General features: G+C 44.3%; 1 protein-coding gene across 1 annotated transcript; it reads left to right on the forward strand.

Annotated features, from left to right (window-relative positions):
• Nucleotides 1–3,644: 3,644 nt before the first annotated feature.
• On the forward strand, nucleotides 3,645–9,445 carry LOC130493370 (zinc finger protein 501-like). The gene is made up of 2 exons (XM_056867094.1): nucleotides 3,645–3,666; nucleotides 8,386–9,445. Exons 1-2 carry the CDS (start codon nucleotides 3,645–3,647, stop codon nucleotides 9,426–9,428), a joined length of 1,065 nt encoding a protein of 354 aa, XP_056723072.1. The 3' UTR covers nucleotides 9,429–9,445.
• Nucleotides 9,446–14,206: the final 4,761 nt, after the last annotated feature.

Consider the following 14,206-nt stretch of genomic DNA (forward strand, 5'->3'; position numbering starts at 1 on the left):
GTGACGTCACATCCCGCAGTTTCCGCACATGCCGAATAATGCACTTCCAATCCGGTTTCAATGCACTTTGAAGCTGGATTTTACTGTGCGGAACGGCAAAATCAACTTGCCAACTGGCGTTAAAGTGCATTGAAAGTGTATTGAAAGTGCATTATCCAGCATGTGCGGAAGTGTTTACGGGGTGGGTTGCCAGTGCCTTCTCCAGGTTGCCAGGTCCCTCCTCGCAACCGGCGGGAGATTTTGGGGCAGAGCCTGAAGAGGGCGGGGTTTGGGGAGGGGAGGGACTTCAATGCCATAGAGTTCAATTGCCAAAGCGGCCATTTTTCTCCAGGTGATCTGATCTCTATCGGCTGGAGATCAGTTGAATTAGCAGGAGATCTCCTGCTGCTACCTGGCAGTTGGCAACCCTATTCCCCAGTCATCTTCCTTTTACCCCCAGCAAGCTGGGTACTCATTTGACCGACCTCGAAAGGATGGAAGGCCGAGTCAACCTTGAGCCGGCTACCTGAAACCAACTTTCATCGGGATCGAACTCAGGTCTTGAGCAGAGCTTTCGACTGCAGTACTGCAGCTTACCACTCTGCGCCACGGGGCTCCTCAGTTGTTGTTAGCGGGCTCTTAAAAATAAAGAAATAAAAGAAGTAAAAGCGAGAGGTTCTATTTGTTGTGCTGAAATAGTTTGCACATCACAGGAAACAGTAGCTGGTAAATAAACCAATGTCAAACCATGGCTACATATCCTGGCGTGATGTGCCAGGCTGATCCACGTTCAGACAATCACATTAACCAAAGTTAGTTTCAGAAGGCAGCAAGTGTTGATCAGCAGTAGAGCAGCTAGATCTGAGTCCAGCAGCACCTTAGAGACCAGCAAGATTTTGGGGGGTATAAGCTTTCAAGAGTCAAAGCTCCCTTCGTCAGATATATGAAGTTCATAACTAAAAGCCTTATAACTGATTAAAAGGGTGCTCCGTGGTTAATTAAGGAGTTTTAGTAAAACATGATTTTGATTATTTTTACATGAACCAAAGAGCTGGAAGGGACCTCAAGGATCATCTAGTCCAACCCCTGCATTACACAGGAAATTCACAGTTACCTCTCCCCCACTCCCCCAGTGGCCCCTGCTCTATGCTCAATGGAAGGCAAAAAAAACCCTCCAGGATTGCTGGCCAATCTGGCCTGGAGTAAAATTCCTTCCTGACCCCAAAATGGTGATAGGCATTTCCCTGCGCATGTAAGAATGGGCCACTTCTCCCTTCCTGCCCTCCCTTTCATGGTCTGCCTAAGTTCACATAATCAACCTTGCTGTCAGATGGCCAGCTGTGTGTGTGTGTGTGTTAAGTACCGTCAAGTCGCTTCTGACTCATGGCGACTCTATGAATGAAAGTCCTCAAAATGTCCTATCTTTGACAGCCATGCTCAGATCTTGCAAATTGAGGGCTGTGGCTTCCTTTATTGAGTCCATCCATCTCTTGTCGGGTCTTCCTCTTTTCCTGCTGCCCTCAACCTTTCCTAGCATAACTGTCTTTTCCAGTGACCCTTGTCGTCTCATGACGTGACCAAAATACGACAGCCTCAGTTGAGTCATTTTAGCTTCTAGGGTCAGTTCAGGCTTGATTTGATCTAGAACCCACTGATGGCCAGCTAGCCACTGCATAAAAAACTCCAAAGAAGGAAAACCATGAGTACTTTCCATAAATACAGGTGGCATCCTTTTCTCACGCAGAAAGGATCGCCTACCTAGTCTAAGATGTGGCCCAGGGCCATTGTGACAGACACTCAGATAACCTAAAAAGAAAGAGAAAAGCTTTTTCCTTCCGAACTGTTTTATTCATAGGCGCATTTATTCAGATTTAATTAATTAAGTCTCAGAGGATCCATTTCTTGCATTTATAGCCCGCCCTCATTCCCAGCAAACGGGCTCAGAGCGGGTATCACCATCCCGCTGGCCATTTTTCTTGAAAGAAAAAAAAGGAGGGGAATAAAACCCAACCTAGGTTGATACCGGCACACATAGTATTTGAGAGACTTATACTAACCAGTATTACAACAAGAACCTATCATACCAGATGTTTGAGTCATTGGGAATAGAATTTACAACAGATACACATGCCTGGTTGGGTTTGAAATGTTTGTATTTTTATTCATTGATGTATTTCTGTAAATGTGCGCAGGTTTACAAAGGGTTTTAATTAACCACTGCTGAAGGCCCCATAGGCCGAAACGCGTTTGGTACGTGGTTCTAGTTCTCAACCTCAGGAAATGCCATTGTGCTCTTTTAATACTTTTAAATAATTTTAACTTTTATATAGCGCTTCTAATAAATTATACTTTCCTAACACTGGATGTTAAAGCGATTTGGGTACACAGTTAAGGTGGGTGGTGGATATTAGGGCACTATATATTTTACAAATTATATTATACAGTGTAAATTTATTGGTTGTAAAAGTGCTCTCCTTGTGATTTTGTATTTTTATGTTTTCTTTTTGTTGTTTGTATAATGATTTTATTTTAGTTTTTTTTATTTTTACTTTTTGTTTAATTATAAAAAATCGATAAAAAATAAAAAATAAATAAATTTTTATTTTTATTTTTTTGTATTATGGTTTTATTTTAGGTTTTTTTATTTGTACTTTTTGTTTAATTATAAAAAATCGATTAAAAAATAAAAAATAAATACATTTTTAAGTTTTCTTTTTTTGTTTGTATTATGATTTTATTTTAGGTTTTTTTATTTTTACTTTTTGTTTAATTATAAAAAAATCGATAAAAAAATAAAAAATAAATACATTTTTATTTTTATTTTTGTTTGTATTATGATTTTATTTTAGGGTTTTTTTATTTTTACTTTTTGTTTAATTATAAAAAATCGATAAAAAATAAAAAATAAATAAATTTTTATGTTTTCTCTTTTTTTGTATTATGATTTTATTTTAGGGTTTTTTTTATTTTTACTTTTTGTTTGATTATAAAAAATCGATGAAAAATAAAATAATAAATACATTTTAATGTTTTTTTTGTTTGTATTATGATTTTATTTTAAGGTTTTTTTATTTGTACTTTCTGTTTAATTATAAAAAATCGATAAAAAATAAAAAAATAAATACATTTTTATGTTTTCTTTTTTTGTTTGTATTAAGATTTTATTTTAGGTTTTTTTTATTTTTACTTTTTGTTTAATTATAAAAAATCGATAAAAAATAAAAAGATAAATACATTTTTATGTTTTCTTTTTTTGTTTGTATTAAGATTTTATTTTAGGTTTTTTTTATTTTTACTTTTTGTTTAATTATAAAAAATCGATTAAAAAAAATAAACCATAGTTATAAGCATCCTTTAAAAAAAGAAAAGAAAAAAAGCGATTTGGGAATTTTGCACCCTAAACGACGCCAAGCACAGAAGGACTGGTTAATCCACGTCCTTCGTTAATCCGGAGTGGCACCTGCCCATATAAACGAGCCCTCGATCTGCTCTCTCTCCCTTTGGTTTTCTTCCAGGCTAGGGATGGGATTCGCTCTAGAGGGTTAAACTGACCGAGTCGCCGTCCTAGAGGGGACATAAAGGGGGGAACGGAAGCTGTCCGGGCTACTTCCGGGACCCGCCCACCACCGTGGGAAAGTGGGCCGCGAATTTCCCACGGGGTCAAGATGAGCGGCGGCGAGAGTTCTGGTGAGTCCGGAGCGGCGGGGCAGGAAAGGGCGGGCGAGGGCGGGGCGACGTTTGCACCAGGACTTCCGGGGAAGGGAATCGAGGCCTTATTGGACCGCCCTGTAAAGAAATGCCCCTGCACCTAGAAAGCCAAGCAGTTCAGGCTATGCAAAAACCCTTCCCCCCCTAATGTTCTAGTTTTCTGCGTGCAGGGAGTTGGCTCGTAGGGAGGCGTGTTCATTCCCGTGAATCCACAGTTGCATCTGAAATGGCACCACCACCACCACCCCTCGGTAAGGGTTGGCCGCCTCCTCCGTCTCTAGCCGGGGAGGTTTGATCGACAGGCGCAGGGGGAGGTTCAGTGAACTGGAGCCCATCAGACTGTGAGTGGGTTAAATCAGGCAGGGCTGTGGTTCAGGGGTCGAGCCCGGGCTTTGCGTGCAGGAAGTCCCAGGTTCAATTCCCTGCATCTCCAGGTAAAAGGGTCAGGCAGCAGGTGAAGTGAAATACCTCCGCATGAACACACGTGGAGCTGCCTTCTACTGAATCAGACCCTTGGTCCGTCAAAGTCAGCATTGTCTGCTCAGACCAGCAGCGGCTCTCCAGGGTCTCGGGCAGGGGAATATAGGGCTTATTGGACCTCACTGTAAAACACTGGTTCCCAACCAGGGGTCCGTGGATCCCCAGGGGTCCGCAAGAACTAAGTTAAGGTCCTCAAAACAAAGTTATAAACCCATAATAAATTAATATTTTCAATTAAAAGGTCTCTTATAAAAATATATGTTCAAATATTATTCTAAGTTTCATGTTTAACTAACAGTTATGATTAAAGTTTATTTTCAAATTCTCTGAATTTTTATTTTGAACCTTGGGGTCCCTGCACCGAACAAAAAAGTCCTAGTGGTCCCTGGTCAAAAAAAGGTTGGGAACCACTGCTGTAAAGAAATGCCCCTGCACCTAGAAAGCCAAGCAGTTCAGGCTATGCAAAAACCCTTCCCCCGTGATGTTCTAGTTTTCTGCATGCGGGGAGCATATGGAGGCGTGTTCGTTCCCGTGAATCCACAGTTGCATCTGAAATGGTACCACCACCACCCCTCGGCAAGGGTTGGCCACCTCCTCCGTCTCTGAAGAGGTGAGCTGTCGAAGAAGTGAGCTGTGGCTCACGAAAGCTCATACCCTGCCAGAAAATATTTTTGTTAGTCTTTAAGGTGGTACTGGACTCTCATGCAAGGGGATTGGGTAGATGCTTCAATAAGAATCTTCTGCACATGCTCAAGGAAGGCACAATCTGGTGCTGCAAAACCACTAAAGGTTACCAGGTCGGGTGCAGGAAGAGAGATTAACCCTCACGTGAAGCTGCCTTATATTGAATCAGACCCCTTGGTCCATCAAAGTCAGCATTGTCTGCTCAGACCAGCAGCGGCTCTCCAGGGTCTTGGGCAGGGGTCTTTCACATCACCTACTTGCCTAGTCCCTTTAATTGGAGATGCCGGGGATTGAACCTGGGACCTTTTGTGTGCCAAGAAGAGGCTCTACCACTGAGCCAAGACCCCTCCCCTGAAACCATGGAGATCGGGGTCCAGTTTGAGCAGAAAAAATTGACCTTGGTAGACCAAGGATTTGACTCGGTATAAAGCAGCTAAGCCTTTTTGAATGCTTTCGCCTATGAATTCTCCTTGTGAGTAAAGAGTAAAGCATCAGTGTGGTGTAGAGGCTAGAGTGTTAAACTAGGATGTGGGAGACTCCAGGTCTGAGTCTGCTTTGCCAAGGAGCTTGCTGAGTGACCACCGGCCAGTCACACACTCTCAGCTGTACCTTCCTCGCAGGGTTGTTGTGAGGATAAAACGGAGGTAAGGGGAACGCTGTAAGCTGCTTTGAGTCCCCGTTAGGGAGAACGGCAGGATGTAAATAAAGAAGGGAGAATGGTTTTCGAGCTTTATATCCCATGCTGTTCTATTTTTTCTGCTTGCAGGGAGGTTGGGGGGTATTTTGTACATGAGGTGCATTTTTTAAAAAAATGGTACTGCTGCACATCTCAAGGGAAGAGGTAGAGTTTGTCCTACACTCTCCTTCACATCCTACCTTGTTGCCAGGGGTTGTCCTCGTCCATTCCCTGGTTGCAGAGATACCTGGCTAGGGTGAAAGTGATGACGCCAGGGTTTGTCAAGGCAATCAAGGATTTCTGTTATTACCTGTGAGCCAGATCTTGGATTCAGAATCTAATCGTAGTTAAAATAAACCCTGTTTTCCTGGGAATGTCTAAGCAGATTTTCTCTTCCCAAGATGACAGGACCATGAGAGAGATCAGTGGGGAAAATCTTCAGCGGCTAAACCCTGCGTCAGAAGAGACTGAGGCTTTGCCAGGAAGATCCCAAGAACATCTTTCCTTCCATGCTGAGGCAGGTGAGTGCGAATAGTCTATTTCTTTGTTATTTGAAGTATTTGAGTCCCAACTTTCCCACAAAGGAGCCCATGAAATCTGCTGAATGCATCAATGAATACAGTTTGAAGCACTCCATTGTTTCAGAAATTGATTTGCATGCAAACCCTGGTCTCTGTTTAAAATTCTCCCCGATGATCAAATCCATCAGGTGCCTTTCCCAGTGCAAACTTTTTTACATCTGTTCCTAAAAACAGTCCACGGGCTGTGCCTGCCCAACTTCCTCAGGCAAGCGGTTCCACAAAACAAGGAGCCACAATTGAAAAGGTCATGCAGTCCTTTAGGGTGCGGCAGTCAGCAGGAGTGGGGGAAAAGGAGTGCATTTGAAGCTTAGAGAGAGAGGGATGAATGTGTGTCCTTCTGAAATAAGAGCCAGCATAGTGTAGCAGTAAGAGCATAGGACAAGGATCTGGGAGGTCCAGGTTCGAATTCCCACTCTGCCACGGAGGTTTGCTGGGTGACCTTGGGCCCAGTCACACCCTCTCAGCCTAACTTACTTCACAGGGTGGTTGTGAGGATACAATGAAGGAAGAAAGGATGATGTCGGCTGCTTTGGGCTCTGTTGGGGAGAAAGGCAGGTTATAAATGAAGTGAAGAAGAAAGAAAGGTGGGTCCCGGGTCACGCGGGGCTTTAAAGGTACGACCGGCGCAGGATCTGGTGATGGCTGCCAACTTGGAAGGTTTTCGGAGTGGAGTGGACATGTTCATAGAGGAGAGGGCTACCGATGGCTACTAGTAAAAATAGAGACTAGTCATGATGCACACCTGTTCTCCCTAGTATGCCTGTTATATTAGGTGCTGTGGAACACAGGCAGGACAATGCTGCTGCAGTTGTCTTTGTTCGTTAAAATGGCTTAGCCCAGTTAGGAAACAGATTACCATGTTTTGCACTAAATTAAGATATCTTTCAGCTCAGCCCCGCTTGGCTGGTAGAACATTTTGGTTTTGTTTTGTTTTTGTTTTAAAAAGCATTCAACGCATTCCTCAATGTTGCCCGCTGCCAGCCCTGTTCCTTTAACGGGATCCTCCACAGACAAGCCATACTCAGATGTCACAAGCAAGACCACAGTTTGGTTGTGACAAGATCAAACTCCCCCCATGTGCGTGGGCCCAGATCAAAGCCTTTCTTGGTGTAGGAAAGCTAGAATCTATTCCAGTAGCCCCTTATAGACCAACAAGGTTTTCCAGAGTATGCGTTTTTGAGAGTCCAAGTTCGGGTCAAAGTTCCCTGCAATGTCCAAATTCTGATGTTTTTAGAAGAAGATTAATCATATCTCCATATGTTTTAAAGTCATTATTTTTCTCTATCTTTTATCATAAAATGTTTCCATAGGGGACATTAGTGGGGATAAGAAGAAAAAGAGTTGGTTTTTATACCCCGCTTTTCTCTACCTTTAAGGAGTCTCAAAGTGATTTAACATTCCCTTCCCTTCCCCTCCCGACTACAGGCACCTTGTGAGGTACCATGAGGCTGAGAAAGTTCAGAGAGAACTGTGACTACCCAAAGGGATGCTTCATGTGGAGGAGCGGGGAATCAAACCCGGTCTCCAGAGTCCACCGCTCTTAACCACTATACCATGCTGGCTCTTGCCGTTGAGGGGAGGTTTCTGACACACAACCTGGAATGCTGAACCTCCGCTTTATCCGAGTGTGTGGGCAAGAAGCAAAACTCCCTTTGGGGGAAAGAATTCACATCTTCACTTCTACTTTATTACCCTTCCTCCAGCTGTTTATAGAGGTCTCTCACAACACTATCTTAGATGGATTTAGTCCCTCCATTTCTAGGATATTATTACTGCCATGGATCCGGTTTGTGCAGTACGGAACTCCTGTAATCACACAGCGGTGCATTGGATGGAAGTCAGTTTGGTTCGAATGTACTGTGAAGCTATGGCTTCTTTTAAATATGCTTTGTGAGAAAAGCATTTGGCCTGCAGATGATTGGCAGATCCTGGTTTGCCTACAAAGAAAACAAACAAACTCCTGGTTTAGTATCCTTTGCTGTTTCTCACCCCCCCACACACACACACACCCATTTCCCCTGCAGTAGTGATGTAAAATGACTCGGAAGGCCTGGTGGGGGGAAAATAGATTTTTTAAAAAACCCTTTTTTCCCCACTCCTATATTTGAAGCCAGCTGGGTGACCTTGGGCTAGTCACAGTTCTCTTAAAGCTCTCTCAGCCCCACCTACCTCACTGTTGTGGGGAAGGGGACTGTAAACTGGTTTGATTCTTCCTTAAGTGGTAAATAAAGACGGCATATAAAAACCAACTGTTCTTTTTCTTCTTTACTCCAGCAGGTGACAGGTGGGAGAGTGAGAATCAGGGAAAACCAATTGCTGTGTCGCCAGAAAGAGCTGCGCGTCAGGAGACAGAAGGAAAGCTGGAAGGTCAGGCAGGAAGTGTAACGGAGACCTGGAGGGAAGAATCCTTTTCTTTCCAAGAAAACGACTTCCCAGAAATTCAGCAAACGATACACGCAGGTGAAAATAAGAATACTTGCACCATGTGTGGGAAAATATTCAGAGATGACTCAAACCTTAAGCGACACCAGAGAACCCACACGGGAGAAAAACCATTCCAGTGTTTGTACTGTGGGAAGAACTTCAGTCGGAACACAAACCTCACTTCCCATCAGAGAATCCACACAGGGGAGAAACCGTATACGTGTTCAGTGTGTAGCAAGACCTTTTGTGACAAATCCAGCCTTAATCGGCATGAGAGAATCCACTCTGGGGAAAGACCGTACGAGTGCTATGAGTGTGGGAAAAGTTTTGATCTCAGCCAATCTCTGATCAGCCACCAGCGAACCCATACAGGAGAGAGACCGTATAAATGCTTGGAATGTGGGAAAACATTCAACCGGAGTCAAAACCTTCTTAGCCACCAGAGAATCCACACAGGAGAGAAATTGTATAAATGCTCAGAATGTGGGAAAAGCTTCAGCAGAAGCCAGAACCTGACAAGGCACCGGAGCAGCCACACGGAGGATAAACTGTACGAATGCTACGAGTGTGGGAAAAACTTCCGTCTGAGCCAGTCCCTGATCAGCCATCAGAGAATCCACACTGGAGAGAAACCGTATACGTGCTCCCAGTGTGGGAAAAGCTTCAACCGGAGTCAAAACCTTATTAGCCATCAGAGAGTCCACACAGGAGAAAAACAGTACAAATGCTTAGAGTGTGGGAAAAGTTTCAATTGGAGCCCAGATCTCCTTCGCCATCAGAGGATCCACACTGGAGAGCAGCCATATAACTGTTCAAAATGCGGAGATCGCTTCAATCGGCGTGAGAATCTTATTAGACATATGAGAATACACATGGACAAAACTGTGTTGCATTGAGTATGGCTTACTCAGAGGGACCCTTATCAGCAATTAGAGAATCCACCCATCAGGTGTGCTATTGAAAAAATAAATATGCTTTAGATATGATAATGTTTTACCATTTATCCCATCGCATTTTGTTACCCCATTGTCAGTCTATGACAGCCATTAGATCATAGAATCATAGAGTGGGAAGGGACCACCAGGGTCATCTAGTCCAACCCCCTGCACAATCCAGGAAATTCACAACTACCTCTCCCCCACACCCCCAGTGACCCCTACTCCAAGGACAGAAGATGCCCAAGATGCCCTCCCTCTCATCATCTGCCTAAGGTCATAGAATCAGCATTGCTGAAAGATGGCCACCTAGCCTCTGCTTAAAAACCTCCAGGGAAGGAGAGCTCACCACCTCCCGAGGAAGCCTGTTCCACTGAGGAACCACTCTTACTGTTAGAAAATTCTTCCTAATATCTAGACGGAAACTCTTTTGATTTAATTTCAACCCACTGGTTCTGGTCCGACATACTGGGGCAACAGAAAACAACTCGGTACCCTTCTCTATATGACAGCCCTTCAAGTACTTGAAGATGGTTATCATATCCCCTCTCGGTCTTCTCCTCTTCAGGTTAAACATACCCAGCTCCTTCAACCTTTCTTCATAGGACTTGGTCTCCAGACCCCTCACCATCTTTGTTGCCCTCCTCTGGACACATTCCAGCTTGTCTACATCCTTCTTAAATTGTGGTGCCCAAAACTGAACACAATACTCTAGGTGAGGTCTAACCAGAGCAGAGTAAAGCGATACCATCACTTCATGTGATCTGGACACTACACGTCTGTTGATAATGTTTCTAGTTTAAACCAGGGGTCCCCAGTATGGTGCCTGAGGGTGCCATAGCTCCCACCAACACCTTTTCTGGCACCTGCCAGGTGTTTTATAAAAGTTGGCAGGGTCAGGTGGGGCTTTTGCCCAGTAAGGCTTCTGATTGAGCACTGGAGATCTGATTGGCTCTGCATATTTTTAAATATGTTAGTTCAGCCGCAGCTGCCACCACAGCACAAGAATCTTCACTTGTGTGACTGAAGGTCAGCTGCAGCAGTCATTTTGTGGCTGGCTTCACCTGCATTTTGTGGTTGTGCCCACAATGTGTACCGGAATTCCAAAGGTGCCTGCAGGCTCCAAAAGGTTGGGGATCCATGGTTTAAAGGAAATGTTCCATCATCTCCTGGGGCAGATAGGAAAGCACTTTGGACACTGTTGTCGAAGATTAGAGAAGTAACGGACAAGGTCTGAGGCTTGGTAACAGAAAACCATACAAAGCAGAGCTAGGATCAGGGCTCCATAGGATCCTGAGGAGAACCTACCCAAATTAGGCAAAGGTTTACAGACCCTTTGATGGTGTGTTTTTTAATCCACATCTTCCTCCACGGAATTCACAGCTGCATACCTGATTCTCTCCACAACAACCCTGTGAGGTAGGTTAGGGTTGAGTGAGAGAGAGCGACTGGCCTAAGGTCGCCTGCTGAGTTTCACGGCTGGATAAGGGTTTGGACTCGGGTCTCTGTATTGCTACTGCTACCTTCTAATACTCCTGGCTCTCTACGACTGCTGGCAGAAACTCCCAGGGGTTTGATGACCCTTCAGCACAGAAGTGTGAGATTGGCCAGGCGATTGTGCTTTTCCATCTGCTGCTTTTGGAGTCACATAAGCACCTCCTGTCCAAGCCTCTCTTTCACTCATGCATCAGGGAATGCCCAGTGAAGTCTATTCCTTCATTTGAACAGTATTTAACTTGATCATGTGAGGGGAGGGGCTGTGGCTCAGTGGTAGAGCATCTGCTTGGCAGGCGGAAGGTCCCAGGTTCAATCCCCGGCATCTCCAGTTAAAAGGGCCAGGCAGGTAGGTGATGGGAAAGACCCCTGCCTGAGACCCTGGAGAGCTGCTGCCGGTCTGAGTAGACAATACTGACTTTGATGGACCAAGGGTCTGGTTCAGTAGAAGCCAGCTTCATGTGAGGGTTAATCTCTCTTCCTGCACCCGACCTGGTAACCTTTAGTGGTTTTGCAGAACCAGATTGTGCCTTCCTTGAGCATGTGCAGAAGATTCTTATTGAAGCATCTACCCAATCCCCTTGCATGATGAGGCAGCATGATATAATGTGTGGTGACTTAGAGTCTCAGATGAGGATTTGGAAGCCCCCCCATTCAAATCCCCACTTAGTCATGGAAGCTCACTAGGTAACCTTGGGCCAGTCATGTACCCTCAGACTAACCTACCTCACAGGGTTGTTGTGAGGATAAAATGGAGGAAGGGAGAATATTGTAAGCCGCTATTGGTCCCCATTGGGGAGAAAAGTGGAGTATAAAGGAAGTAAATAAATAATTTCAGAGGTAGCTGTGTTGGTCTGCAGTAAAACAGCAAGATTTGAGTCCAGTAGCACTGTAGAGACCAACAAGCTATTTGGGGCATGTGCTTTCCAAGAGTTTAACGCTCCCTTTGTCAGATATGAGCCCTTCCGTCTTGTATCTGATAAAGGGAGCTTTGACTCTCACAAAGTCTGTACGCTGAAAATCGTGTTGGTTTCTAAGGTGCTGCTGGACTCGAATCTAGCTGTAAATAAATAAATTAACCTTCTAACTAGTAAAAGGTTAGAAGGTTTACTGGCATATGCCGTACTAATAAATCTGATTCTGAACCTTCTAACCAGCCTCCAAAATGCCACAAAATTAGCTCCCCGGCTGAAGGGGAATTTAGCCTTGTGATTCTTAGGAGGCAGAGGCATTCAACAAGCAGAGTGTGAGGCACAGCGGTATTGTGTGTCTAAATTTCTGGCTTTCATCAGAAAGTAGAGGAAAATAACTCCCTACCTCTGAAGTGCTTTGGGACTCAGCCGATATCTACACACATTCAAAACTCTGTTGTGTCGATGTAGTAGCAGGACTTGCTAATTATTTCAGAAATACCATGGAAAAGAAGCACATTGACTATCAGAAGCAATGTATTTAGTACATTTCAAGAACAATACGTTCTAATAAAATATATTTCTAGCACCTTTTTGTCCTACCCTTCTTCTGGGAAAGGGAGGGGCGTTTGGGTATGGGTGTCGTTCCGCTTCTTCCATTTTACCCTCAGGAACCCTGCGAGGTAGGCTAGGCTGACAGCTGGGATAGCTCCGGGCTCCACCTGGAGTTTGGTAACCCACCCCTTCATCTGCTGTCTCCCGTGTCTCAGATTTTTGGATTGTGAATTCCTCAGAGCCAATGTGGTGTAGTGGTTAAGAGCGGTGGACTCTAATCTGGAGAACCGGGTTTGATTCCCCACTCCTGCACATGAAGCCTGCTGGACAACCTTGGGCTAGTCACAGTTCTTTCTGAACTCTCTCAGCCCCACCTACCTCACACAGTGTCTGTTGTGAACAGAGGAAGGGAAGGAAATTGTAAGCCAGTTTGTTCCAAAGCACCTAATGGAATAGGCATGCTCCTCTGATCCTGGAGAGAATAGGGATGCATCATGACCAGTATTCATTTTTACTAGTAGTCATGGATAGCCCTATAAGAACATAAGAAAGGCCATGCTGGATCAGACCAAGGCCCATCAAATCCAGTAGCCTGTTCACCCGGCGGCCAACCAGGTGCCTCTAGGAAGCCCACTAGCAACACGACTGCTGCAGCATTGTCCTGCCTGTGTTCCTCAGCACCTAATATAATAGGCATGCTCCTCTGATCCTGGAGAGAATAGGGATGCATCATGACTAGTCTCCATTTTGACTATCCTTGGCGGGTGGTCACTCTCAACCATCTCTCCACTCCACCCTAACAAAGGCCATTTACGCATGGGAGGTTTTGGCTTGGATTTGCCACTCTCTAGAGACACACTTTCCCCATCCAAGTCCCCAAAACTCAACAATAAGCCCCCATGCAGAGTCAGATGGGGGAAATGTGCATCTATGCTGTGTGTGTTAAGCGCCGTCAAGTCGCTTCCCACTCCTGGCGACCCTATGAATGAAAGTCCTCCAAAATGTCCTATCTTTGACATCTTTGCTCATATCTTGCAAATTGAGGGCTGTGGCTTCCTTTGTAGAGTCCATCCATCTCTTGTTGTGCATCTAGAGAGAGGCAAATCCAAGGCAAAACCTCCCGTAAGTAAATGGCCAGTAAAAAAACCCCAAGAAAGTGGGGTTTTTTAAAATTTATTTTTATAACCCCCCTTTCTCAAGGCCGGATTTAGGTTTGATGAGGCCCTAAGCTATTGAAGATAATGGAACCCTTTATATGTCCAGCTGTCCTTTATCAACAACAAATTGTCACTGTTTTTTTGTGTTGAATATATGCTATATGGTAATTTATGGACCTAATAGGTATCTAAAGCCATTTGCACGTAACAAAATATGTATTTTATCAAAGTAACTGTTGAACTGAAATACAATTAAGAAGTATATTAATAGTGAAATAATTATTAAGCTCTAACTTAAAATGGATTCCGTGGACTGCCAAAAAACACAAATCAATGGCTTATAGATCAAATCAAGCCTGAACTGACCCTAGAAGCTAAAATGACTAAACTGCGGCTATTGTATTTTGGTCACGCCATGAGACGACAAGAGTCACTGGAAAAGACAGTCATGCTAGGAAAAGTGGAGGGCAGCAGGAAAAGAGGAAGACCCAACAAGAGATGGATGGACTCAATAAAGGAAGCCACAGCCTTCAGTTTGCAGGATCTGAGCAAGGCTGTCAAAGACGGGACATTTTGGAGGACTTTCTTTTTTATATATAGATATATAGATATAGATATTATT

The sequence above is a fragment of the Euleptes europaea genome, chromosome 1 (genome assembly GCF_029931775.1).
Source record: "Euleptes europaea isolate rEulEur1 chromosome 1, rEulEur1.hap1, whole genome shotgun sequence".
In the NCBI taxonomy this organism is placed as follows: Eukaryota; Metazoa; Chordata; class Lepidosauria; order Squamata; family Sphaerodactylidae; genus Euleptes; species Euleptes europaea.

Excerpts from the sequence above, each read along its gene's own strand:
- LOC130493370 (XM_056867094.1), top strand. The coding sequence starts at position 3,645 with ATGAGCGGCGGCGAGAGTTCTG. Across the intron at positions 3,667-8,385 it reads GAGCGGCGGCGAGAGTTCTG|GTGACAGGTGGGAGAGTGAG; the intron begins GTGAGTCCGGAG and ends TTACTCCAGCAG.